The following is a 20,106-nucleotide window of genomic DNA, read 5'->3' on the forward strand; positions in this document are numbered from 1 at the left end:
TTTATTCAAACAAGACGATGTAAGATCTGGCAAGACGGTGTCATATTTCCTAGAAATTTCCTCCACCATGTTCCCCCGCGGCTTACATAGAACCGAATTCACGAAACTCTTCAGCGAGAACTGTATCTTATTCGAGTTGCCACGCCTTTGAGGGTTTCGTTGCCGGATCGTTGTCGAGTTATCGTTATCTCTCGTTAAATTTCTCGCTGAACTTTTCTCCGCGGAACGCCTCTTCCGAGCAAAGACAGGTCGTCGAGGATTTTCCTTTTATCTCGAAGAAATTTCAGCTCGCGTAAACTTTTCGTCAAGACAAATTGTCTTCTTCGTTCTGGCTCTGTTTCCAGAAAAAAGTATCCGCCAGGTAAATAGCTAATTTTATGTTAACGTAGCCTTAACACTGGAACCATCGATGATTAACACGAAGCTGTTTCTACCAAAACCAATCAAAATCACTGGTCTTTAAAAAATACGTAATGATAGAATATTTTTATATTTATTGATTTATTACTTTCTTACAGAAGCAATTCCACGTTATGTAGTACATTTGTCGTATTATCAATCCATTTGCAACCATAATCCCTAAACGGGGGTTGGCATATTTATAAAATCGTAGAACCACTGTGGTATTTTTAGTGTTAGCAGCCAACGATCTTGCGATCGATTGGGAATTTTCCTGATAACCGATATCCTCGTATTGAACGATACGTAGTAAAAATTTGAAAAACGTGTTGCAGAAAATAATTTGATATAATAAGATAAAATAAATTAAAATAATTTAATATAACGTAATAAATTAATTGGGGTTCGATAAACAAATTGCAGGACCCTTTTACACTTCCACAAGTACCGGTCATTTTGACTGCCATTTAAAAATAAAATTCATTATATTATTCTTTTATAAACTATATTTATAAAATATAACACAAAGTAGGAATTTTAAAATGAAATTGTAAAACCAGTGAATTTGACCGGTGTGGTAGCTCCAGTGTTAAAATTCTTCCAAATCGGATTTCGTTCAAAGTCGTAACTCAATACCTTAATGTCTCAAGTGTAACTTAATACCATCGTTATCGCGCGACTTTTTAGTATTACCAGGCAAATGGTAGTTCTGTTCGAAAAAATTCTGCCCTGCGACTGGCATTCTCGAATTCTGCACTTCTACCACATATTTTCTTCGTATGTTTGCGATAGAAAAACCTCTGTTCCAGCACATTGTGTCTTATCTTTATTTTCGTCTCTGCGGATCGTTTCGTTTGGCGATTGAGTTGCCCAGTTATTTCTATCGGGTTGGCAACTAAGTGACTGCGGATTTTGTCCATACAAGCTAATGACAAAACCCGCAGTCACTTAGTTGCCAAGCCAATATATCCTACGAAATACCAGCAACTCTGGATTTTTTAAAACATCGGATCGTTGTTGTCCACGTGCTGCTTCCCTTGTTCCCGCTCTGCATCCACTTGGTTTGAACAAGTTTGTAGAAGTTTGGTATACCGGTCGATTAGAAATTGAAATTTCAGTTGCATTTAAATTGGATCGTTCGATAAATTCTAACGAAAAGATAGCCGCGGTGAAATGGTGATTTATTCAATGGGTGGGAAAGAAAAATAGCTGAGTATTCGTTTTATATTCAGAGGTGGCCATTTGTTTCCATAGTGTGCCATAACATTTTTCTCCGGCTTGGAAAACTTCGCGTTGCTACGCATTTTCCGCTGCATTAGGTATCGACGCGTTGCTCGTTCGCCAATACGTCTACACGTTACATAATAAATTGTCATATTGTGCAATAAATTGTCCGATACGTCGTAACGAATAAACGTTGTCGTTTAATCATTATCGTCTGGCTAACATTCTATCGCTTGAAAATTCAATTGAGCATTACATTGCTCTTTCTTTTATATCCGACACGATATAACGAGATACTTACGTGCGGAGTGAGACACCCTTTATAGATTGAACAACGAAACGATATGGAAAATAATAATATACGTAATGAGGACGTAGAATAAAATACGACAGAGCTGTTTCCAACGTTGTGCAAGATCAATTGTTTATTAGAATAATATGTTCAGTATAACTGCAAAGATTGAAAAATAATAATTAATCTCAATTTGAGCCTCTTCCTCGCCTTTTTAACTCGTCTTAGCCAAAGTGTAATAAATAGTTATGATAGTTTTGACAAGAGCAATTTATTTGAAATAATTGAATTATTAAAAATATACAGGATGGTTGGTAACTGGTGGTACAAGCGGAAAGGGGGTGATTCTACGCGAAAAAAGAAGTCGAAAATATAGAATAACAATTTTTTTAACATTTTTCTATCGAGACAACGATCTACAGTGAGATCCGTTAGAACGAGACGTGATAAAGTGCACGCGTACCGAGCGCAAATTCAAAGTCGATTTTCTCGAAAGCAAAGCCTCGAACGAAAAATTTTTATTCTATATTTCCGACTTCTTTTTTCGCGTAGAATCATCCCCTTGCCGCTTGTATCACCAGTTACCGATGTCCCTGTATAGAATCGAGTTGTTGATCAAATTGTCGTACGAATTTTAATTGCTTTAACAGCTGACATTTTCAAGAGAAATAAAAATTCAGAAACTTGAAGAACACGTAAATTTTCTTACGTCTCGAATGGTTAAGAATGTTAAGGGTTGATCATTTTCATCGTACCAGTAATTCTATCTATACTTGTATTATGATTATTGCAATATGCTGTAAAAAAAGAAAAACGAAGAACGCTGTCGAGTTGCTCGTTAACGATTACCCTGTTTTACACGGATCCGTACCACGTATCCGAAGAAAACACAGATGCAATTTGATTCTAACGAAATCATCCAGGCGAGGCATGCGCGTTGTAACCGCGTCGTAGCACGGGGGTTGGTTCGTTTCAACCCTCAGTCTGGCGCCGCGTGCGAGCGCGAGTGGATCTTGGCGCTCCCTCGCTCGAAAACGCTGTCATCCTCTCGGTTCGGCGTCGCTCGAAGCGATGACTCACGACACAACCGATATTTACTGTTCAAATTCCGATGATCCAACCTGAAACAGCCCCTCGAACGTTACTAAACTCTCTAAAACTCGATTTCGATTATTCCCTATAATTTGTCTTGGAAAAGAAGATGAACATTTTCAGCGAGAAACCGTGGTCCCTGTTCCAAGAAACTCGAAAGTCTCTTAGAACAGTGCCGAAATCGTGGCTGCACAGTGCAAATCGTCGATCATCGGATGGTCGATCGTGACTCGGTGAATCTATCGCGAGAAACATGCGACAGACAAACGTGGCAGTTAATTTCGGATCGGTAGAAGCCTAGTGGAACGTAGTGGTGCGAACACGTGACGGAAATGACGGTAGCCGCGTTGCAATCCCGGCTCCTGTCCGGATGACGTGACTGGGCCGGGATCTGTACAGCTCGTTGCCCTTGATGGCCGTGAATTCTCATCTAAGATGAGTATCCTATGCGGCTGGTACGCGCTCGTCCTGCTCACGTGCACGCTTTGGACTGGGCTGGCCGGCTACGCTGACCAAGAGGCTCAGATCGAGAGGCCCAAGGAACTGCTGCGGCACCAGCAGAACCATCGACCTTCCTTCATCGAACGAAAGCTGGTCGACAAACTGGAGATGCACGAAAGCGTGACGGAGCCTTCGATGGAGCTAGAAGATCAGGAGGACACGTTACCGGACGAGGATGACAATCAGCAGGAGCCTGAGAATCGGTTGGTCTCCTTTAGATCTAAATTGGAAACTAACATAGAAAGACCAGTCACCCAAATCAGACACAGTAGATCCAGAAGTCATTTCGTGAGGCAGGTGAAGCTAGATGATACCGAGTCCTCGTACGTGTTTAGTGGATCCAGTAGAAGAGCTGAGCAGATAGACAATGAATCTCAAAGCGAGGATATTTCGATTTCAGACCGGTCTAGGAGCAAGAGTGAAAGCTCTAACACGATCTCAGGCCAGGATCTGAGATCGTCGGGCACGATCGACGAACGATCTACAGTAGAATTGGACAAGCTGCTCACCAGACTATCGGAAGCTGGGTCTGACAAGAGAAAGGAAGGGAGAGTGCGCCACAGAAACGATTCTTTATACAAGTGGAAGAAAACGTTCAGCAGAAACAAGTTTAAAGTCTTTAAAATCTCTAACAGAACTGCCGGCAATGGGACCGAAAGCTATGGGAACATCGTGCATGGAATATCGTTTGGTGACAGGAAAGACCTGGACGACGAGGACATCGTCCTATCGGGAGATGTTTACGACTATGGCATGATCGGAGACAGGAACAATTCGGAAAATGAAGATTACGAGGAATACGACAAGATCGGAGACCAAGGGAAGTCGAGCAAGGAACCTGTCCACGTGGACATCGTCACGAGGTTCCTTCGTATCATCGAGAATCAGCATATTCTCGGTGAGAACTGCACCGCTGGGACAGATTTGAACCTGGGCGAGGGAATCGTGGACCAATATGCTCAGGAAAGGTTCAAATTGGAAGCTAATCTCGCGGTGAACAGGGCCAACATGCTGACCAGACTGTGGAAATACGCGCCAGACGTAATGCTCTCCTCGGAGTACCTGTTACACGCTAGCGTCTTGTCGATGGTCGAGTTTGACGAGGATATATTCGCCGCTGGGAATTGCTATGACAAGCTGCAGTACGGAGATCACTGGCTTTACTGTCCCTTTGCTCATCGACTTCAGGACCAAGATGGAATTCTGGTGAAGGACCTGGCGATCGAGTACAAGTATCTGAGCAACAGTAGCGAGTGGTTTTACATCGCCAGGAAGAACGCCGAGCGCGTGATCGCGAATAATGATCAGTTCAGTCGCGGTGAGTCACCTGAAATTCATTTGGTTCTTTCAGGCGGATCAGATTTTTCTCTTTCTTCGTGATATTTGTCGAGGTTCTATATTATTATCAGCTGTGCATGGGTTGAACCATTATCCGCAATTTTGTTGAGTAGATGAAGAGTAGAAGTCTAAGAATAGTCGACTGTCTTTCTTACTGTGCTTCTTACTGTGCTTGACCAACAATTTTTAAAGACACTTGGATAGAAAACGAAGAGTATCGAGTAAAATGGGTCAAAATTCATTTATCTGATAAAGTTATTTAGACATTTTGTATACTAACTATAATGAAATATTAATAGGTACGTGTAATTACATTTCATTGGACAAGAATTACCATAAATATATGGTAATGACATGGTTGTTCGTGGTGGGGCTTTAAAGAGAATTTGCTTGCCTGCTCGATGCTTCTGTGAGATCACATCACTGAGGCTTTGTCGATCAAAGATAAAAGGCAACTAAAAGTTCCTAAAATCTAGAATTTCTTGGAAGCTTCCCGTCTGCAATGGTCACTCTACGAAGAATGCCCATTCTGTGGCAGACACACAGCAGTCAATTTCCCTTGGTCCACGACACAGTATCGATAGAATGTTTAAATAAAACCGCCCATCCAGGTACCTGTTGTCTTCTCTTCCTAGTTTGAAAAGCCAAACAAGAAATCCCAGTTGTTGAAGTTTTACGTTCCATTGCAGTTCTCAGCATTCATTATACCATAGAACAAAAGCCTTTGTTGCTTGTTAATTGGACCAGTTTTTAGACGTTCGTATTTAATTTAGAATTTCATGTTTGCATATCTACAGGATATCCTACAGGAACTTTGTGAACTATAATTGCTGCTTATCTGACCGAGATTTTGCTATGATATAAATAATATCAGTAACACCAATTATTGGAAATGGTTTTCCGTAGTAACGCTCCCAATCAGTTGATTTATCGAAGAACAGAAGAATCTGAGATTTTCTACAAGTCTACTTTTCTTCGTTGTTGGATAGACGTGCTTCTAAATCACGATCCATTAATGTGACACTATAACACATCGCACAGGAAATATATGGTGTGAGCGTGATACAGCTGTGGTTCGTGACAGGAAAGACGGCAGAAGGTGGTGAAACAACACGAGACAATGGATGACAGACTTCTAGATGACCAATAACGGAAACACACGTGTTCTATCTTTAACATCGTGCTAGGGAAAGATAATTTATTACGCTATAAACCACCTAGACATCTGCCTAAACGCGAACAGCAAACGAATCCAAATATTAGCTTGGCAACTAAGCGATTGCGGATTTTATCATCAGGTTGTAACGACAAAATCCGCAATCACTTAGTTGCCAATCCAATAGATAGGTCGGTAGTGCAGGATTGAAATTATGGTGTGACATAAGGTTCGTGTTATGGTATAGCACAGGATTCAAATTATGGCGTAGTGCAAAGTCCAAGTTATGATACAGGGTAGAGCTCAAATTACAGTCTAATATAGGGCTCAGATAAGAGATGAAATGTAGCGGAGCGTGGAGTTCAAACATCGTCAAACATTCTGAACATTTCTTTGCTATTGTAAATATTTTCAAATGGGTCAATTTCGTTAAAAAATGTAGCAACTTTATCGAGTGGCAGTTTGGAATGGTTGTCGTAACGGTGACAGGGACATCTGACGGAACTTATCGCGCAGTTTTTTCGTTCTCTACAACTTAATTTCGCACCTAGGGAAACCATTGCCTGTCGCGGATATTGGAAACGTCGATTCGCCGGAACGAAGCAAAGAGTTCTGACCCAGATTTTAATGGAAGGCCGGTCCTCAGATTACTTCCGCTTCCCGTATGGACTACTTCATTGTCTGTCGAAATTGAATGATCGAACGGCAAAGAGGGAAAGAAATATACGCGATGGCGATTCCTTTTTGTTGGATGGTCTTTCCACTACGATTTCCGGCCCTCGTGGAAAATCTGATCGCCTCTTCGAGCGGGCACCAAGTTTCCTGGATTCCTTCTAACTTCGTTTTTACGGTTGTTACCCTCGGTTTGTCCACCTTAGATCACGAAGAACAATCTTTAACAATTTTTTCTTTCCACGACCTATGCAATCGAAGACACTGTAACATCTTTCGAAGTTTAGAGGTTAGGTTACGCGTAATCTCGGATTCTAGATAACTTCATTGTTACGATCGTTGGTGTCGGTTCCTCTGCGTAAGATTGTACGGAATTCTTCACTTTTCCATTTTTATCATTTACGCAATCAAAAATTTTGCGGTGTTCTTTCAAATTTTGACGACCACGTTAATTAACAGATTCTATGCCATACGTGTTTCAGGATGTTCACGAATTTTTTTAATTACCTCTGACTTACGATAAATCGATCCAATCATATTCGACAGCGTGGACTTCACTATGCTATAGTATGCTGTACGAATTTACTAACATTATTCGTGTTAAAACTATTATCAACAACCTTACTGATAATTAATAATAATTAATAAAATGAAGTAGAGTCATATATATTAAATATGTATAACAATAATTATTAATATATATTTACCAAATTAAATTACATTTACTAAATTTAAAAAAAGAGATTGAGAACCTTCAAAGACGAAGATATAACCTATCCGATATAATGTGTCATTCCAGACACAGGAAAGATGAGAGGCGTTCACGACCGGTGTTGAAATCAAGGCGTGAAACTTGTTATAAACTCGTCGCAACGCTGTAGTCATTATATCGGCCCGACGAATTAACGGTTAAATGTTTAATTGCATCGTCTGCTGGCGTGCTAATTGCACGCGTATCGTTGCCGTATTAGCCGCAACTTTTCCACCTTCTCGGCTTAATAATCGGTTTTTCGCATCGCGTGTACATATAACGTCGTTGAAATTGCCGGATATACGGCTTGGGTCTCGTTCACTTATACTAAGACATTAATCATAAACGAAACTATATATTAATAACTATATATTATTGAAACTATAATTTGTAATTATTGAAAAGCTTTACAGCAATATAGCGTTCGTTACACGTATAAGCAATGTTCATATTTAGGCGAACATTTGAAAAAATAATATAATATAAAATTGAAATTGAAATATAACATGAAAATAATAGGAAAATGATAGAAGCAGCATATAGGGAAATAATAATATTTGTTTCGATCGACTGTTTGTATAATTTAGTTGGAGCATTCTTTTGTTATAGAAAATACTTAATAATATACAACATTGCGTTATTTATTGAGTATCACGATCAATTTACCAACAATCCCCCGAAACATCAAGAAATGTAAATAAATTGCTGAAAATCAGTATATTTACATATAGCTAAATTAAAAATGCTCTGCTTGGAAATACCATGCAGATGCTTTTCAGGTCAAGCATCACTCACTAAGGTTTAAGAACAGCTTCCTTTTCACATAGAATTCAAATTCATAAGACTATCGTTCATTTCATAAAACTCTCGGATTTCTGCGAGTGCTAGAATATTTAAACGTCAAAGCTGCTCTAGTATTAAGCTGGGGACCCGCTCGAGAACTAAGCCAGCCTATATTATGGCACACTAGCTTCAGAAATATTTGCTTCCATGCATATATGCGGAACCGTTTTCACTGAAAGCGAAGCTATACTGGTGGAAATGGTAGCCTATAAATATATCGCAGCAAATATTTTCAAACCTACCACAGCATAGCAGAACATAACCTAACTTTCCGATAGATCCCCAGCTTTCGTGTCGTGTCACCAGACAATGAGCAACAGCTAGACTGAACTACACTAAAATCTAGCTTCTAGCTTGGAGGGTTCCCTAAAAATATATTGCGGTAAATATTTTTAAACCTACCACAGCATAGCAGAACATAACCTAACTTTCCGATAGATCCCCAGCTTTCGTGTCGTGTCACCAGACAATGAGCAACAGCTAGACTGAACTACACTAAAATCTAGCTTCTAGCTTGGAGGATTCCCTAAAAATATATTGCGGTAAATATTTTTAAACCTACCACAGCATAGCAGAACATAACCTAACTTTCCGATAGATCCCCAGCTTTCGTGTCGTGTCACCAGACAATGAGCAAAAATTAGACTGAACTACACTAAAATCTAGCTTCTAGCTTGGAGGATTCCTTAAAAATATATTGCGGTAAATATTTTTAAACCTACCACAGCATAGCAGAACATAACCTAACTTTCCGATAGATCCCCAGCTTTCGTGTCGTGTCACCAGACAATGAGCAACAGCTAGACTGAACTACACTAAAATCTAGCTTCTAGCTTGGAGGGTTCCCTAAAAATATATTGCGGTAAATATTTTTAAACCTACCACAGCATAGCAGAACATAACCTAACTTTCCGATAGATCCCCAGCTTTCGTGTCGTGTCACCAGACAATGAGCAACAGCTAGACTGAAATACACTAAGATCTAGCTTCTAGCTTGGACGATTCCCTAAAAATATATTGCGGTAAATATTTTTAAACCTACCACAGCATAGCAGAACATAACCTAACTATCCGATAGATCCTCAATTAGCAAAAGCTAAGTTGAGCTATACTAGGATCTAGCTTTTAGCGGAGACGGTTGCCTAGAAATATATGGCAGTAAATATTTTTAAGCTTACAGCAGCACGGTATAACATAGCCTACCTCCCCGGTAGATCTCCAGCTTTTGTCGTATAATCCTTTGGTCACAAGTATCTGACACGAACAACGGCGTCCATCTTGTGGTTAGCTTGCGGCCAACTAGCGGTCACTTCTTCTAAAATCGTTCCTGACTGCTGTGGACGTGTGCTGGCTTCTGGCTTTCAAGTAGTTCCGTGGACAGTGTCCTCCATCCACCTGGATCAATAGTTGGGAAATAATCTGTTATCCTAAGGACTTCCTGGGGTACACTCTACGGTGATGAAATTGGAAGTTGGAAAAACTTTCACATTTGGGGAGAACAATCCTGTCACGGGGAAGATTGCTGGGATAATACCTAACGATAAAGGAAATCGACTTTTGTAGAGGGGGAAGGCACACGGGGAAAAAAACGATATGAGGATATGAAAAAAGAAATTTGTAGTTATAAGGAGAACGATGCAAGGATTTGAGAGGAAAGGAATTTCACTGATAAAGGGAACAAACGTATATAATAGTAAAAACAGGAACGTTGTAGCGATAAGAGGAGCGATGTAAAGACTTCAGAAAGGAATTTTAACTCTCTGACAATAACAAAAAAAAAAAAAAAATAAATGGCGATACATACAAACACGTGTAAAAAGAGTGAGAAAAAAAGGAGAGCCGAAAAAGAGTTTCAGCGATGAGAAGAATTTGCAACAAGGAATACTCAGCAATAAAGAGGTTAACACACACATACACCTAAAAAGAGGAATTCAAGAAATGCAGGGAATCCTTGCAACACCCTATAGGTCGTGCACGTTATAGAACATAACCTTCATCATGTGATCGTTAATAATAATCTAGATTTGCATTGTCGAAGAACAAAGTCGCTGACCAGTGTCTGACCAATAATCTCGATAATTTCCTTGAAATACTCACGACTTAGTATACTTAGTATACTTAGACTTTAATACATTATATCGCATTTGCTTGACTTTATCAATTTTTCAAATAGGTAAAAGTTAACTAGATTGTAATTTATACTACTGATATGTTGGTAATACCTGACATCTCGACGATAGCTGTTAACGACTAAACTCGAGTTAATTCTAGGGAAATTTTTATCCGAAGAGATTTTTGCACCTGTTTACACTAAAATCGATTTTACTCTCTCTTCAACGAAATTGCTTACGATTTACTGCTGGACGTATATTCAACGTTTCCGTGGCGTGCTAGCTGCAATTTCGAGATTCGTACTTAACATATTGTAACCGAACGGCCTCGTTTCCCGGAAAACTGGTAATGGCCGTGGAATGAAAAGCGAGTCGTTATACCAAGGAAATGGAATACATTTGTAACACAGGCTCGCACTCTGAATCGTATTTCCTCCATCTGTCAGAAATTCCTCGAGTAACCAAATTTCTGTCATTCTTTTAAAGAATTCTCCTCTTACAGCGGTTTTAGGTTACGTTTTATTAAGACAGATTGTCTTTCATAAATTTTTGAAGTTTCCAAACGTGCTGTTTTAAGGTATCTTTGACTTGAACCTAGTTTATATGGAGCTTGCCTTGCGAATTACTGCCATATTTAAACCTATATCAGTTTCGTGAGTTAAATTTGTTTTAGGTTATATTTTATTGCCACAGACTGTCTTTCATCTATCTAGCAAAAATTCAGGAATATATATGTAAGTTATAACATTTCTTTAAGCAGTTTTTCATTCAAAGTTTTAGTATAACAAATTATATTTTCCTTAATCCAAACTAAATCCAATTCGATTTAAGTTAAATTGCGTTTGAATCCATTATGATTTCACCTATTTTTCCCTATTTTCTTCGTCGTATCAGAGTATCTCTCTAACAATAATCGATAACAACATTAAAAGTTATGCTTAAATTCACTACCATTTGCCCAAATATTCCCTTTTCTCCTTCTTTTTACGAAAGGTTTCCAAACCCTTGAACGCCACTGTACCGAAGATTTTAACATAACCTAACCTACCAACTCGAAGAAGTCATTATGGGAAACAATACACGGTGTTCAGGTTTCTGATGTGCCAAATATAATTTTAGCATCGCTGAAGTTTCCAATCTTCGGGGAAGACAACACCATAACAATACCATAAGAACGTTCTCGGTGTAAGGGTTAACTTCGACAAAGAACCGAATTTAACCTCAACGAATCATCGGACAAGTACGACCACGCGATGTACGTGACAGGGAACGCGTTAAGCCGGATTCTTCCGAACAATTCCAGCAAGAACGTTATCCTTTTGCGTCGTCACGCAAAGCAAACGGAAACAGCCGGGTCAGGTAAACAGCGGTTTGCTCGTTTGCCGAGCGCCCTCTGCTTCCTGTTTTCTCTCTTGTCCCCATACGATGCAGTACTCGACTTATGGCCTCGAGGAGAACCAGACGTGCTTTCTGTTCTTTCTCTCTGTCGTCATTGTTGGACGTTTCGCCGTTGTACACGGGAGAACGAATTCGTGTTTGTTGCCTGGTGTTTGTCGAAACGACGACGTTTGCCGAACTCGAACTCGTTTCATCATGGAGTCTCGCTGCGGAGCTGCTGGCTGCAACTTCAGATTGATGTTGCGTGCAAGCAAGTTCCGTTCAACGAGAGGAAACGTTCTCCCAGAAGAAGCTTTCCCCATATGGAAATTCGATTTGATGTCAGGGGAACGGTTCCTTCCCAAGTTTCGGTCAACGGGATTAGATCTTTTTGCACGTCTTGCGGAATGGCAGGTACTGGAAATTCTGGAAGATTTTGCAGGAAATTTAAGGCCTTGACGAGGTTATTTATTGCAACGACCGAATAACAGTGCTTATGGAAACGAAAGCGAAACATTTTGTGAACTTCTTGCAATTTCGTGACAAAGAGTTTTTCGTCTTTCGTCAGAGTGGAGCGAACAGTAGGATCGGATTAAGTTTCACGGATCACGACTACTATAGTTGGACTTAGCAACGAAACGGCTAATTACCGTCGCTATCATCGACCCGCATCGTCGATACGGTATCGCGTATCACAGTCGGTACGAAACGACTGCCACTTGCGTTCCCACAGTCTCGTGTCAAATATCCAAATTTCTCCTTGTGCCGTTGAATCGTTTCCCGTGATACTCTGGTGCACCAAAGTATTCCGACGTTTATCAGAAAATCTTGCCACGAATATATTAGGCGCGTTGTACGAAAGTTTTTGAGATTTCGTCGCCACCGTAACGGGACACGATCGTTGCGATTACGCTTGAAGTTTCCTAAACGAGAGCTCAGCTTGTTCAGAACTCTCAAACGTATCGTTCAAGCGACACTGTCGAACGCATCGATTAAGCGTTTTGGAGGAAATATGATACGTCTCGCGTTACGTCGCCCTTGAAATCGTTCAGATTCTACCCGAAACATTTGTCAATATGGTGGAAAAGAACAAGCGAGAAATTTCAGGCGACGAAGTTACAACAGTTCGGTGAACTGTCCATCTAAAAATGTTCTAAACACGTTCGGATAATTTCGCGAGTAGATCTGTGGCGGCACTCGACAGTACAAATACCGCTGCTCGACACAAACAACCAACGGACGACGGTAGCGCAGTGGTTAGCGCGTTAGGTTACGAACGTTCGGAACGCGGGATCGAATCCCGGCGACCGAAGTCCGATTTTTTCTTCCACGATTCTAAAATAGGAAGAAAATATAGCTGTATCTATGACGTCTACAGCCACCAATCACAATCATCACGGACACGACGACATATTATTCACCTCAGATCTTTGCTACTATCGCTTCGCAATACTCTACAATGTATTGTACCGTTATTACCTTCAGGAATAACACAATATTCGCGGTTTCGCCTGGTGTTTTTTGGGATACATATTCGCGAGTCGCTGTAATTTCCTCGGTTTACTACGTGGTTGAATAAAACGAGGCTGTGCCACGGAATCGATTGGGGGTTAGCTTTTTCGATTGGACATATTAAACAGGCCGGTTTAATGCGGTTAAACTGCGATACAATGGTTCGTTTAAACTCTTCAAACCCTCGATCCACTCGAGCTGCTCCGCTTTCGACACTTCTGACGTTACGGTTCGTTCGAAGCCAATATTACGCGGTCTACCGCTTTCCCCTACTTGCCAACTAATTGCTAATACATTCATTGAAAGTGCCTGCTCTAGCTCATTTCTCTATATACTTTCTGCTCCTAAACTCTCGGCGGTGAATAGCGAGCAGCAAACAATCGGCGAAACATTTCACGAAAATTGCTTTTGCTGGAACGTGTAGCCTCTTGGAACGCGTATAACGGCATTCTATGGAACATGCGCTGCGAAACTAGCGGCTAGCCTGCCCTATTTCCATTGTTTTAATTCTCAGTCGGTACAGTCGGGTCGCGTGCACGAGTAATAAAAAACTTTCACACCAACGTACGCTTCGACAATTTCGGATTATCCGTTCAGCGAGAAGATTCTTTTACCGGTAACAAGAGTTCTTGCGTACTACGATGATCAAAGGGAAGTTGACGATTGCCATTCTATGAGTTTCCATAATCTTGTTACGTCGTATTCTTTAATATTGGATTGGCAACTAAGTGATTGCGGATTTTGTCATTGCCACCTAATGACAAAATCCGCAATCACTTAGTTGCCAACCTAATATTTGACGAGAAGGGAAACTGAATTTTTTTTTTTTGATAAACCAACATGTTCGAGATTTTTATGCAAACCAATTCAGTTGACCAAGTCGGTGAACTGCAAAATAAAAAATAAGGACGACATTATTTTCGAAATTTATTAAAATGCAGACATTTTGAGAAGAAAGTGGTGGCTACTGAGCAACTCGTATTACGTCATCAGGTATCTGATATCACAGCGAATATGAAACAGCGTCTATCGAGTATTATGTTTTGTTCATCGTATTTTCCTGCAATATATTCGATGTTTGAATTATTAACGAATAATTAGTATTACACGTGATATTGTTTAATATATGTGATATTCAATTCAGCATTACAAATTGTAAGCTATAAATGCGTTAATCCGAACGCGTGTATCGCCCAGACGATGAAGCATCGGTTTGAATTTCATCCGATGAAACGAAAACAAACAAGTTTCCGTGTGTTTATCGTCCCGCGTTTATTCTGCACTTGGCGTGCTACTGCAGAAGAATTCTGCCGGATAAAAAAATAAGATCTGAGAAACGAAGCGAATGTCGATGGGACGCTAATGCCTTAATAAAAAAAAAGAAAAAAGGAAAACATGATCCGAGAAAATTGAGTGGTAGACTATTTTCCTACCGATATCTGCCTATTAGATTGGTTATTTGTGCAACTTTCCAAGGCCAATAAAGCCAACATGGCGTAAAGAAAGGTTGGCGAAGCTTCGACCTTCTAAGCCATTGAATTTTCACCCCTTGAAAATATAATGCTGCCTTTTAGGCTACCACCGTCCTATGGAGCTTCTTGCGTGTTTGCATTTTTACGGGAACACGAGGAAAATAATGGAAATCATAAGGAGAAATAAATACTTTTGATATATTTCACGCGTGGATGTAAAAAGTTGGAAGGAATGTTGGCACACTCGATGAAAAACATAAATTTAGCATTTGCAGAAGATTATGTAAATCTGCAAGCCGGTTCTCGTTGGTTCGTGAAAATTCGCAGCTGGTAATTTTTCGTTAAAGAATGGGCTAAGAGGAGAGCTGGAAAATTCCATGGACGTTTTAAGAGATATTACTGAAAATAATCCACGACAAACGGGAAGTATAATCCATGAAAGTATAATAATCCATTCTACCGTTATTCGTCGCTTGGCTCGGACAGAAAAAAAATGAAGAAAGTTAACGAATGGCTTCTTCGCACCACTTAAACGACATACAGAAGCTTAGTCGGTTTGTTATTTCAAACAAAAAAAAAAAAAAAAAAAATACAAAACTTAACGTTTTAACGACTTAAACGAAACGTTTTATAAAACTGTTATCATTAACCGCGGAAATTACTTCGATGTTTCCAGAAAGATTCATTTATCCGTTTTATTTCCCCTTCTGAATCATTTACAATTTACTCGAACGATTGGAAATCAAGTTCTTGTTCAATTTAAACAAAGCTTTTTCCGGATCCAAATTGTTCGACTCGCGTCTTTCGAACATAATTATGTAAGCAGATTTTCAGAAATGATAGAAAAATGTTTCGCTCGAATATATAATATTAATCCGTAATTAATTCAATTTCAAGGTATAAATTCAACGTCGATATTTAGTAAACGCCATATTTAATCACATTTAGCCTGTTAGCTAGAAAAATTTACCGAACGTCCAGTTGGACAAATTGTAAAGCACAAATCAAATAACAAAACAAAATTTAGCCTGTCGCAGTTGATGACTTCTTAACGTCGCGCGGTTTCTTCGACGACTGACGAACGTATATCGAGAAACGGTAGGTGGAGGGGGGAGTAGGCGCGCGAGGCATCGTAGTACAGTGGGCAGCACTAGCTCCAGGCTTACGTACCACACGCTGCCTTAGATACTGGCAGAGGGAGGCCGTTAGGGAATCTTATTTGCAAAGTTTCGCACGTCATAGACCTCTGGAGGCTGAGGGAAGAATATACGTTGCCTAACCCTTACCGACGAGTCCTCTAACAAGCCCTGAACCAAACATTCTCCTCGCTTTCCCTTCTTCCTTCTCTCTCGCTCCTACGTCGAACCCCAAATATCATTCAACATACGTCTTGCCTTCCTACACGAATTTCAGGTGCCTCGCGCAGTCGTCGAAAGACACGTGCTCACACGTCTTTTGAGATTCTATTTAAAACGCGCGTCACCTTCTTCCCAAGCGTTTCTATCGAGTTGGCAATTAAGCGATCGTGGATTTTGTCATAAACACCTGGTCGCCAACCCAATACATCGTCAGAAGGCTGTTCCTTCGCTACCATTCAGGATTTCCAGATGATTTCCTTGATTGTATCTTGAGTGCCTCTATCACAGCCTACGGCAATATCATCTTATTTATATGTGTGACTTTTCGATCAATACGCGAGCTTATCTTTATGGTTGTATCGAATATGAGGGTTGGGGAGGCTTTTACTCGCTTCAGGGATTCCTGTAGAAACCCTGCTGCCATTTTCAGTTTAGGGAACAGGAAGAAGCGAGCAGAAGCCAAATCCGGGCAGTAGGCTGGGTCCCAGGGAACCCATCAACCAAGCGTGCAACAATGGCCGCGACCCAGGAGATGTCAGACGCAAAGCGAGGGTCACGAAGTCGCAAGTGAAAACAACGTTGATCGTGTTTTTTTTTTTTTTTTTATCCAAGGCGATTGTCACGGTGAAATGAAACAGTTGCACGATCGTCTTCGTTCGAAAGATACATCCAAGGGATCATGCGTCTATCAACTAATTTCACTATTTTAAACCAATTTAATTAGACTAAATTGGCTACTGGAATACGCGTACTTCTTTGTTGCAAATTTCTTCGATAACGACGAATGACGCACACGTATGCGTCCTCAGGTGTCGAATTCGAGATGCTCGTGACGCACGCGTTGCGTCATTACTTACGAACACGTTAAATATATAGCTCTATGTTTTTTGTATTTTTAAACGAATTTCTATGAAAAATTCGCGTGTATGCCAATGGTCGAAGAATATATATATAAAAAATAAAAATATAATGATCGTACAATAGATTTTTATTTTCTTGCTCGCGCGTTGACTATGAAGCACATTTTTATTAGTTACGTGCACTGCACTTTGTTTACACGGTCCTGCTTCCATGCGAGGTTGCAGCGTATGAAATAGTCGTATTTTATTTTGTAGTTCCCCGTATTTTATCCCGTTTTTTTTCTAACGTATCAGATTTCACCGAGCCCTAAAAAATATACGTTTACACGATGTGCCCTGTTTAGCTGGGAACGTTGAAATATCTGGAAAAATACGAACGATGCGATAAAATATTTTGGACGAGAGTCGTGCGGTATCGAGACGCTACAACATTCTGTGCGTTCATCTATTTCATCTCGCGACGACTTTGAAGCGTCCTGCAAATGCGACAGTCAAATTTTTAAACTGATACCTCCAGCTTTTATTACGTATTCTTGTAGCTGACATTCGAACGTCTTCGAGACGCTACAAACTCGTGTCGTCTGCACCAGCCGCCATGGGGAAAAATTAAAAAAAGATAAAATCGTAAGTGTAAAAGATAATCGTCGAATATCCCAACATCTAGCATCCAAGAAACCATGAAATACTTCATTTCTCAACGATTCACAAAACCCAGTTATAAAAATCTGTATATTTAAAAAAGATACTGTTAGGTTGGCAACCCACTTACTTTCCTCTGCCATTTTGTATGTATAGAAGAGACAACGTACATGTAAAAAGCGCGTATAAATACATACAGAACATGCATATGTAACAAAGAAATAGAATTTGTATGTAGAATAAATAATAACAACAATAATAGGAATATCAGAAATAGCACAATTTGGCCCGCCGTTATCGTCACTTCGTGTCTAATTTTTAGCGAAGATTTCGTGGGAAATGGCAGTAATAATAAAAGTTAGCGTAAACTGCATAGACAGGTACGGAGTTGGGCGGAAATTAGGGAAATAACCGATACAACAGAGCCCGGTAGTTAATTGAATTCTCCGCTTTAACAACGTTTCCAGTTCGCCAGGAACACGGCACATCGAAATCAGCTGACGTCGGCATGCGCGTTGCTATACTTAGCCGCCAATAATTATCGAAATTGATTTCCTTGACACGTTAATGAGTCGAAGAAAATGGTATCTAGGTACTTTGAAGGTTGTTCGAGATTTGCCGAAGAAAACGTGACTCATTAAATGTCAGGGCGCCTATTCATAGCCAAGCACTTGGGGCTTATCTTTACGAAAGCGACGAGGGGATCGCGATAGCGACAAACAACGTTCCACGAATTTTATCGATTTGACGAGATCTCGCCACGGGAACAGCTTAATTTAACACCTGTTTGCGTTTCAGACACCCTTTTGTCCATCGAATTTTTCAAGCTTCCCTGCCGTTTCGTCAGATATTCGCTGTCCTGTTTCGACCGTTTGAATTTTCCCGCCGAATCGTCGATCTAAATTTGATCGACTTCGGCGCAATAGCAAGTCCAATTTACCACGTGTTTAACACTATTTTAACGATACTCGAGGGTTTTCTCGATCGATCTTTGCAATAACTGGCATTTTACGTGTAGATTTTTTGAATTTCCGCGCCCCGTTGCCGAACCGTCTTTCGTAGATTTTCACGAATCGCGTTAATTTAGCACCCGTTCGCTTCCAATTCCGTTTGCAACATCTTGCACAAATAAATCTGATGTACCTCTGCTTCGTTTTGCGCAATATCCAGTATCTCGTATTTCGGTCGTTTAAATTTTCGCGCCAAGATGGCCGCCATCGTGCTAACAAAACTTCGTTTTCAAGAGGTTGAACCATCTTCCAGCTACACGACGAGTATTGGCATTAACTTTAGTCAATGTTAATTCCTGCGGAAAGATTTCCAGTTCGATAGGCAAAGGAATGTCAGGTATTCTCGTTTTCAGGTGAATCTTTCGGCACTCGAACGATTTCCTGTATGTCGGATTTTCTGGGAAAGTTCGCCAATTAAAAATTTGCTCGCATTAAACACGAGCAAGAGAGATTCTTCTGGCGAAAGTTTTCCACTCTGGCCCCTTGGAATTCCTCTTGAGCGTTTGAAACGCGGCTAGGGGCGATAAAAAAATAAAAAGGAAAAGAAAAGAAAAGAAAAGAAGAAGAGATACCAAGGTGATCGTGGCGGTCGTAAAAGGGTATTTATCGTCGAACAAATTCCTTGCGCTAACTTTCGTCATTAATATTACTCGTCGATGTCTATCGTCCGCTCAACATCTTCTTTTCGCTTCTTATCTTATTCATTGCTGCATTTTCTTACGCCATTCTCGTCCAATCCCAGCAAACCGTTATAATTGATGGCCCATTTAATCATATTAATGATAATCTTCAGGTCTTCGAGGACAGGATCTTCTGCACGAGCCCTACCGTTTTCTTCGAGTGCTTTTCTTTTAGGTTAGGTTTCGCTTCCTTACGGATTTCTTACGAATGTTTAAAGCGTTTAACGAACGAACATCTATTTGGGATATTTTCTGTTGATACTTTGCTAATCTTCAGACGTTTCGTATTAACTTTCTGCACCATGAAATAAATCGTTGAAATCGAAATTTTGCCATTGTTTTGAAATTTTGCAATCGTGATTTATGGGATAGGTTAGGAAGGTCAGAGTAAGGTTAGGTTGGAAACAGCACCTAGAAGCGTAGAAATTTGCGCAGCGATAAAAATTCGAAAAACTTCTTTGGCAGTGACGAACAAATAGCTGGAACACAGTGGCGTGTCCTGTTCGCCCGTTTCCCCAGTCGGTTGGCCAATCTCCCTCTCGAGTCTGCTCACATTTTACCAGACAGAACCGTTCGACCTTCGATCCGGCCGCCCTTTCGAAAAGAAGAAAAACTTGCTGAAGTATCGATTCTGCCGGCCATTGAAAAAGCAGGCCCGCCTGGGCTGCAACGAGAGACCGAGTTAGGTTGCATCGATAACGCGCGTTTTTTCTAACAGTAGAATCGTCGGACACACGCAACGCCAGAAAATCTGCGCGCGGACATTTCCATCGCGGACTTTTTAATTCTTCGTAACCGAAGAAATAAGTCACCCATCGA

The 20,106-nt window shown here is 40.5% G+C and overlaps 1 protein-coding gene across 1 annotated transcript in view; it reads left to right on the forward strand.

The window, feature by feature from the left end:
* Positions 1-2,888: 2,888 nt before the first annotated feature.
* Positions 2,889-20,106, forward strand: part of LOC117242564 (probable G-protein coupled receptor 158) — a 163,799-nt gene continuing 146,581 nt past the window's right edge. Inside the window, exon 1 of the mRNA XM_033509358.1 lies at positions 2,889-4,826. Within this exon, the coding sequence (XP_033365249.1) occupies positions 3,443-4,826 (1,384 nt within the window). The 5' untranslated portion in view covers positions 2,889-3,442. The remainder of the gene's footprint in view (positions 4,827-20,106) is intronic.

The sequence above is a fragment of the Bombus vosnesenskii genome, unplaced genomic scaffold, assembly GCF_011952255.1.
Source record: "Bombus vosnesenskii isolate JDL3184/JDL3185 unplaced genomic scaffold, Bvos_JDL3184-5_v1.1 scf7180000016274, whole genome shotgun sequence".
Classification (NCBI taxonomy): Eukaryota; Metazoa; Arthropoda; class Insecta; order Hymenoptera; family Apidae; genus Bombus; species Bombus vosnesenskii.